General features: G+C 41.6%; 1 protein-coding gene across 5 annotated transcripts in view; it reads left to right on the top strand.

Annotated features, from left to right (window-relative positions):
- SLF2 (SMC5-SMC6 complex localization factor 2) overlaps positions 1–7,572 on the top strand; it is a 32,743-nt gene extending 25,171 nt beyond the window's left edge. For 3 of the 5 annotated variants that reach the window (XM_050711903.1, XM_035547740.2, XM_050711902.1), the window contains exons 18-20: positions 2,117–2,203; positions 3,619–3,687; positions 4,834–7,572. In XM_050711903.1, the coding sequence (XP_050567860.1) occupies positions 2,117–2,203; positions 3,619–3,687; positions 4,834–4,869 (192 nt within the window). In that variant the 3' untranslated portion in view covers positions 4,870–7,572. The remainder of the gene's footprint in view (positions 1–2,116; positions 2,204–3,618; positions 3,688–4,833) is intronic. The other 2 variants (XM_035547741.2, XM_050711904.1) reach the window with 1 other exon arrangement.
- Positions 7,573–8,929: the final 1,357 nt, after the last annotated feature.

Genomic DNA, 8,929 nt, shown 5'->3' on the forward strand with positions numbered 1-8,929 from the left:
GGGACAGTATCTCTTCTGTTCTACGTAGCCATAGTTCCCTTGTGCTGCGAGATGTGAACAGCTGTTAAGTAATACCTTCTGTTTAGCCTCCTGGTAATCTTACTGAGATTTCTGTGAACATTTGTTGTGAGTTGCTTGCTGCAAGATGTTTGTGTAAATCTTCTGTTCCATAGAACCACTCCTGGCTTTTAAGAAATGTGTTATGTGAAGCCTTGAAGAGGGAGGTAAAGCAGTAACATTTGCTTCTGTTTCACAGAATCACAGAATGGTTTAGGTTGGAAGGGACCTCTGGAGGTTCAAGCAGGGCCACCTAGAGCAGGTTGGCCAGCACCATGGCCAGACAGCTTTTTGAGTATCTCTGAGGGAAACTCCACAGCCTCTCTGACCAACATGTTTGAGCACTAAGTCACCTTTGTAGTAAAGAAGCGTTTTCCTGCTGATCAGATGAAACCTCCAGATCTAGAATACTAACCAGTGTTCTCAGGCCCCTCTTCCTTCCAAGGCCTTATCCCGTGGGACTTTTCCAAGCAGATCCTTGAAGAGGCCAAAGTCTGCTCTCTTGGAGCTCTCAGGGTTGTGAGCTTACGTTTCACCTTCATCCCTGCCCTCAGGATCCTGAACTCTTTGTGGTCACTGCAGCCAAGGCTGCTTTTACCTTCACATGCCCTACAAGCCCCTTGTTGGTGGTGAGCGTGAGGTCTAGCAGAGCACCTCTCCTTGTTGCTGTCTGTGTTATTACTTGGAGGAGGAAGTTATCATCAGTGCAATACAGGAGACTCCTGGTTTATGTCCTGCTGTGTTCTCTCTCTAACTGATATCAGGGTGGTTGAAGTCCCCTGTACGGACCAAGGCCTTCAGAATGTGAGGCTGCTCTTCTCTGTCTGTAAAGGGCCTCATCTGCTGCTTCTTCCTACGTAGGTGCCCTGTAACAGAGACCCACTACAATGTTGCCTTTATGGGTCTTCTGTTTAATTCTAACCCCATGAAGTGTCAGTGGGCTCCTCATCCATCCCCAGGCAGAGCTCCATGCACACAAGCTGCTTTCTCACATACAGGGCAACACACCCTCATCATCTTCCCAGCCTATCTTTCCTAAAGAGCCTGGGGCTTAACAGTCTCAGTTGCCTACTCAATTGCGAAAAGATTATCACAGACTGCAAAGTGAAGCAAAAACATCTTTGGTAAAAAAAAAAAAGAAAATAGTTATATTGCAGTGATCTCTTTGAGATGTGTCTTTTACAACCGCTTTCTGAAGATCTATGGGGAATTTGATTAAAAAACAAACCCATGCACAACACTGGTGTCTCTGAATTTCTTGATGAAGAAAGAGCCTGATATTCACGGTGTGTGGCTGAATGGCACTGTATATAAATCTTGTGCAGGCTAGACTGGGTATAAAATCAGTATTATTATTTCAGCTCTAGTCTTCTTCCACTTGGATGGGGTGAATTGCCATGGTCTTGAGACACCAGTAAATGTTTATAAGTAGAATTTCAGCATGTTTCACCTACAGAGTGGAGCTGTTTTGCAGCAGGTTAGGGATTAAGTATGAGAATTTTATCATGAGATTCACAGAATATCAAAGATCTTGGGAGCAGTTATTAGGAGATTATGAAGTTGCAAAAAAAGACCATCAGAAGTTTAGAGATCAGTGCGTACACACTGCGTACGTTTTTACTGTTCAGCCAATTCCTGCAGACTGCAAAAGGAAATTACCTGAGTTATTACTGAAAACGTTATTTTTAGCTGTTTTAGCTCCAGAACTTTTTTAGTTGGTAAAAGGCCTGAGTGGCACTGTTCTTGCTACTTTGGGAACAGAAAGGACTTGTAAATTAGCTAGTAGGAACTTTAAAATTTTTGATATATAGCTGTGCTCTGATAAAATTTTGAAACTACTTTTTTTTTCTCTTAAGATCTTAAACTTGTCTCATGAGGTGCGTATCAACAGCTGATACAGGATCTTCAGATCTTGTTTTTTTTTTTCCTCCATTTCCTTATATTTTGGAGAAAACTTCAGACTGAAGCATATAATTGTTACATTGAAATAGTACTTGAAGCAAGTTTTTAGTTTCAACATGGAATATTAAAATAGCTGTTCATTTTTGTCTTTATTTAGCAACACTTACTGAAGCTCTGTGGTGCCTTAGATAAGCACATAAAATGTGATATTAGGGAAGATGCAAGGCTGTTTTATCGAACTAAGGTAAGACAATCTGCTTTCGTTGTTTTTTTTTTGTTTGGTTTGAGTTGTGTGGGTTTTTTTTGCGTTGTTACCTCATCCCAACCCTGGAATTTCTAAGCTTTCCTCACGGATTCATGGATTTCTTTTTCCTGGTTTCTCTGTCTGAATCACATCTGTACTCATACATAAATACACGTCTGTTTTAATACACTGAAAATACTCTTTTTGCTAACTACAGGACTAAGAACTCTTAAGATGCGAGTTTGTTGCCTTATAGCTAGTTATCTCAACTTTCAGACCCACAGAGTTGCTCCTTTTCTTTTTCATGGCAGTCCTTGTTAATTGACAGGAAGCAATCTTCTGCTTTTAAGCCATCTTCTGCTTTTAAAAGCAGAGGCTACATACAGTGTGGGACGGACACAGTACAGAAAAACTAGCCTGACCATCTTGCACGTCTCTTATTTTCAAAATAATGACTTAGTTGAAATTAGTTGTTAAAAATGTTGTGGGTTTAAGCCAACACTATATGTGATGTAGCATCAAGCTTGGATAATTGCCTTTCATTTGCTTTGTGGTACGTAGCTTGCTAACGTTAGTCCTAATTCTGTGACTTTCATGGTTTGCCTCCTGTCATAGCAAGCCAAATGGGATCACCTCCACTTTGAAAAGCCTTGGCTTTGCCAGCCTTAAATCAAACACTTGTATATTTGTGCATTCTTAACTCTCAGTAAGACTTTTTTTTATTCAGCAAGATCAGTACAACATGGATCCTTTTAACAAGTTACAGAATCTTGGCTTGAATTTTTGAATATCAGACCCCTGTCTGTTTTGTTTCTATTGCACTTGCCCTGGGAGATGAAAATGTCATTTGCTTTTTCCCTTTCACTACTTCTTCTGTTGTGATACTGCAGTAACTGCCAGAAGGCACCACTGTGATCGTTTTACACAGTGTGTGAAGCAAATCTCAACTGTGAATACCTGGTATATAACACCTGCTTGTGATTGGTTACGGGAAAAAAAAATGTATAAGGAATTCAGATTCAGACAGTGCTGCATAGTTGGCTTTCCTGATTGCCATGGCAGGCACCTTTTCCCCTTAAAAGCAATCAGACTCGTGTAACAAAGCTAACTTACCCAAGGGCCGAGATGGGTATTTGGAGGCCAGAGGCTTGCGTGTTGATGCCAAACACTTAACATTTTAAATCATCTTCCTGTAACGAGCTTTTGTGGAGCAGATAATTTTGGATTCAAAATCCCAGATTACAGGGATCTTGTTGGAGTTGAGGTGGTGATGCTCTGTATGCCTGTTGTAAAACTGTTCCCTCCCGATAATCCTTGGGTGGGGTTTCGTTTTTCTTCTTTTTTGGGGGGGAGGTAGTTTTGATTTTTGGCTTTTTTTTTAAAATACAAGTGGCTAAACTAATCTGAATTTGCAGGTAAAAGACTTGGTTGCTAGGATATATGGCAAATGGCAAGATATGATACAGACCACTCTGCCTACTCAGGTATTGTAAGGAAAACTTTTTTTTAAATTTCTTTTCATATTGCAGAGTGCATTAAATTTATTCTTTACCATTTGAAAATAGCATGTTGATTTTTAAAGGATTTTTTTTCCTCCTTAAATTGCATGGCTGTTGAATACACTTAGGTGTATTAGGATAGTCCTTAGTTAAAACTCTTACTTTGCTGGCTGCGGTAAAACCAAGATTCCCTCTTTACCCTTAAAAGTGCTGTTCTCATAAATGGCTTACGCAATAAGTGCTAATACTGAGTCAAGTTGCAGGGCTTGTCCCTGATTACAGTCATTAGTGGATGCTTTGGAAAGGACTGAGTGGGGCAGGAATGCTGTGATGCACTTCCTGCTATTGTCTGGCGCTTTGTCACTTGGAGACTGCCTGAATCCAGGGCTCTACGCACATGTGTTTAACAGCTCTTGATTAACAGCCCCCCACCGCCCCCTGCCTGGAAAGTGTCTAATTTCATGCAATGAGTAGGAAAACCCTCTCGTGCTCTGTGAACGGATGCAGTAGCAAGTAATTTCAGGATTAGTCTTTCATTAATACTTGTCTTGGCAATATCTTGCTGACCTTGGTGGAATAGGTGGATGACTTCTTCTAATAGCCGGAGTTCAGCTCTGTTCTTGTGTTTCTTTCTTAATGTGCTGAGGTCCTCTCTTGGAATATAAAGTTACCTTTGAAAATAAATACAAAAATTGTTCAGCTTTCCAGTAATCTAGTGCATTTCTAGGAAGTTTAAATTACACGTATATGCTTAGTATTGTTTTCAGTTTAAAAATGTGTAATCGAACATTAATCTGTAAAGAATAATAATCACTCAAAGCAATTCACAAAAAAGACATCATTTGTGGTGTCTCAGGTTCCCTGTTACAGGGAGGGAGGGGAATTAGAGGATAGACATGGTTACAGAGGTACTTAGCAGCTGATGAAAGTTATTAAAGATGCAGTTCTTCCAGATTTGTTTCTTTCAGAGGCAGTTGGGTTTGATTCACATGTGGAGAAACTGGAAAGTGTTTCCAAATTAAAATAAACAAATAAAGAAGAGAGTAGGCAACTGCTTAGCTCAAGGTCACCACGTTGGATTGTGAGTCCTTACAAATTTGAGTCGTTTTCTATTTTGTTTTTACTCTTTAGGGAAAACTGCATGACTTCTGGGAGCCAGATTCATGAGAGCTTGCCTAGTTCAGGGAAGTAACAGAAAAAAAACTGAAACCAAGGAAGATGCAGAATGAATGGAGCTTCAGCTTGGTTGGAACACAAGGAACCAGTCCCCTGAATTAGAACTTGAGCATGATTCAGGCCAACGTTAAGACACAGTGATTCAATTTGATCATCGTTGTTTTTACTACAAATACGGTACTTCAGAAAAATTGAAGTGGGTAAACTGAAAAAGTAGCTATTTCTATAGCCCTGTCTGGATTGCCCAGATGTATTTTATCATATTGAAAGCTGAGGGAAGTTTCTCATTTCCATTGCTAATCACAAGACGTTTTTGAAAACAGTATGCATCAGTTTTCTTGCCAGCACGCACCTGTAAGCATTGCTTTAGGATGTCTGGGAAAGAACTGCCCTGTGATGTGAAATGTGAGTTGAGAAAACAGTATTAGACCTCCCCTGTTGGGGGCAGGTGGGGAAGCTCAGTTTCACTGCGAGCTGAATAACAGAGTTGCCTGCACGTGTTAATCTGCAAAGCAAGAATTGGTATGACCAGCCGGTTTCTCTAAATAATACAAAATACAGCAGTCACATGTGAACAAGTGACTATCTCATTTGCCTGAGGGTGGAGACAGAGCTGAAGAGTGGCTGTACCCGAGCAACCTGTGGACGCTTCTTTGCTCTGTGGTTGTCTTTTATCAAATAAGAGAACAGAATTTGTTATTACAGCGATGCGTTCATTGTAACTTCCTCAGGCACTGATTTATGTATGCAGTGTATGTGACTGAACAGAAAGAAAGTGATTCTCCAAGACCATATTGTAAATGAGATCTTAATACACGAGTACTATTGTTGTATTCCTCTTTAAGAAACAAACTTAATTTGTTATCTGGTTTCAGTGCTTTCTCTAAACAGAGAAAATAACTATTTCTGAAATACCAAGTCAATGGAAATCTGAGGAGATGAGCGTTTGGCCCATGCATGTAGAAATAACTGTGAAAGCTGTATGAGGTCTGAATTCCTTTGTGCAAAGCCTTGCAGCATACGCAGCGTGTGCTCAGAGCTCCCTGAACTTTGTGAGATAATCAACCCAAGAGGTAATCTCCTTTTGTGCTTTCTGTGTAAATGCCATCGTTTAAACACTGTTGTGTTTGTGGGGTGTGTGTGTATGAACAGAAATGTAAGGTATCGGGTAAAAGCACTGAATGAGAGTCCCTTAACAACTGAAATTTTTAATAACTACATGTGTGTTTTATAGTACTGTTTCCTTTTAATTTTTATAGATTACCTTGTCTTGTATGATAGACTTGCTACGACTTTACAAAAACGTAAAATAAGGCTCAAATTCAAACAAAAAATACAAATTTAAGTATGTTACATATTAAGGAACTGCTCTAGATTGGACACAACCTAGAGGGAAGGTATTTTATTTGCAAATCTTATTCAACGTTCTGTCGTTCATTTCAAATGTTACTGAGTTAGCCTAAGTCTGCAGCTGTACCCTTCACAGGATAATCATCTTAACAACAACAAGAGTTACGTGTATAACATTATTCAGGGGAGAAGAAAAATCCCTTTTTTTAATCTCAACATGTTGTTTAAGAATTGGATGAGTCTACCTCAAAGGGTATCTTTGACAATAGAACTGTTTTAGGCTTAAAAAAATGGTGTGATGGTATACAATGCCATCCTTTGCTCTGCTCATCTTTCGTGGTGTGTCAGCCTTCCCTCTGGTAGCATTTGCTTACTACGTTGAATATATTGGATGTGATTTTATTAATGTGTATATTTTTTCTCACTAATGTTGTATAAAGTTTTTAAAAGTACAGAATATGTTTCCTGTATGTAACGTGTATATATTTTCTTACCGTGTAAAGTTGACTTTGCAGTCCTGTATATTTTGAAGAAGGAAAGGGTTGGGGTCTAGATCGACACCTCTTTTGTACTGCAGTTCAGAACACATTGAAACTGCTGTGCTTTTTTTCCCATACAAAATAACCACTCTGATATGTACTTATATTTAATAGACCAATGGAAAATAAAACCAGACATGGTTTTCTAATTAAACGTCTCTGCACAAAATGGGAATGCATCAACTGTGTTTCACAAAGAAATGGCTGCAGGTCCTATTTTGGTCTTACTGCAGGCATTGTAGTTCAGAGGTTCACAGCTGATTAGCTTACTATAAATGGAGAAAGTCCTGAAGTAGTTCTTAGCTCAGCCAGTTCTGTGTTTTCATGCTTAATGTCTGTGTATACGTTCTGGCATTTCTCCTCTCTCTCCCATCCCCCTTTGTCTGGACTTGCTTCCATCTGTCTTGTAGCTGAGTAATAATCCCCCAGTTGCTGAAGTCTAGACGTTGGCTGAATTGGAGCTCACCGGTGTCCCTACAGAGATGATCCCAGAGCATCGCTGCAGAGTCTTAAAGGCACTGCTGAGCTGAGTACTGCTTCAGGACTGGCAGTGAAATAGCAAACCTGCTGCCGTTTTGTGTTTTGCTGACTTCATTTACTGGCCCCCAGCCAGAAGTTACACGCATTGAAAAAGGCTGTTTGCACAGTAAATGTCTTAACTGCTTTGGTTGTCTTCAGATAAGCATTTTTGCACTGAGTTTTATCTTGATATTATGTTGGTTGTATTAAGAACCATGTTATCTCATTTCATGGACAATTAGGTGCACTTTATTGCAGTAATCACAGACAAAAAATTAAAGGCTGCCTATAAAATATACATTTGTGGCTTTTCTTTTTTTCTTCACTTTTTTTTTTTTCCCCCCTTCTGACAAGCCTCTGTATGGCTTAAAAAAGTTTGTTCCTAAGTTGAAGAAACCGGCCCAGCACATCTCATGTTCTCACTGTTCTGTTGTGGAACTCGGTAATGGATGGGGATTTCAGGAGCGATTAATGACTCGCAGGCAGGTCTGGCTGAAGGTCAGTAGCACACGGATGCTTCATTGATGCAGTGGCTGCGGGAACTCTCTGAAGTCCCCAGAGCGGGTAGCTGAGCTGAGGATAGCTTTGGGAAAAGCAGCTGACTGGAACAAGCGCTTGAAGTGCTCTGCTCTTACTGGCAGAGCAGCTGGTGGGACTGCTACCTGATAGGATTATAGAGGTGGCATTTCAGTGTGGATTTATTTTTTTTATTAGCTTCCTGAGCACAGCCAAGCTGGCTCTGTCTTCATCAAAGGTGCCTGTGCTTTGAGGGGCTGGCGGGGACATACGCTGCCCTCGTCGAACGCAGCGTGGGTGAGGAGCTGCCCGGAGAGGTCAGGCTGACGGATTTAGCCCGTTCCTTGTGGTTTACATTATCTGCGTGCTCTTAATGACGTGCACGTTGTGATTTTTTTTCCCCCGTCTTCCCCCAGGCTGTGAAATATCTTGGTGTTTTGCCTCGTGGATGTTTTGCCAGCTTAACTGATGGGGCCCCTCCTTATCTCGTGTTGAAAAGGACTTTCAGTGCCGGGGAATGGCGTGGGCCGCTGATGGGAAGGCTCCTAGAGAAAGTCAATTCCTAGAAGGGCTTGTCCTCACCGAGGTGCTTTTAGTTTTGTCTGCCTCCTGCTTTCAGCCAGCATTTCTTCATCTCGGCAGCAAAGAACTTGAAAGGGAATACGTTATCGGGTATCGAAAGTAGCGCTGGGTGGTGAGAGAGGAAAACCATTCCCATCTTCCTGCCTTGATATTTCGGGCTGGGTGCTGAAAGCTAGTCCCCATACTTGCTGGGTGGAAGTGCGGCCTGCTGAGATGCGTTTTCACCTGGCTTTTAAGCCGCTTTCGGGTGCCTTGTAGTTCTTCGACTGTCTCCCCTCTCTCAGCCTGCTGAATAGCATTTTGTCTCCTCCAGCATCCCTGTTCCCTGTGGGGCAGTAATAGGGAAGGAGATGGAACAACCGGAAACATTCCCTTGGCTGACATCGAGGCGTCTCAGGCTTTGCCACCAGCCCGGGGGAGTCCTGGGGCTGTCAAAGGGCCACAGCCCTTCCCCGGGGTGGCAAGTGCTGGGAGCTGGCGCTTGGCTTAAAGGCTCCAGGGCTTGGCCACTTAGTCTCTGGCTCTCTTTTCTCAAAGCTTGGTTC

Source organism: Cygnus atratus, chromosome 7 (genome assembly GCF_013377495.2).
Source record: "Cygnus atratus isolate AKBS03 ecotype Queensland, Australia chromosome 7, CAtr_DNAZoo_HiC_assembly, whole genome shotgun sequence".
Lineage (NCBI taxonomy): Eukaryota > Metazoa > Chordata > Aves > Anseriformes > Anatidae > Cygnus > Cygnus atratus.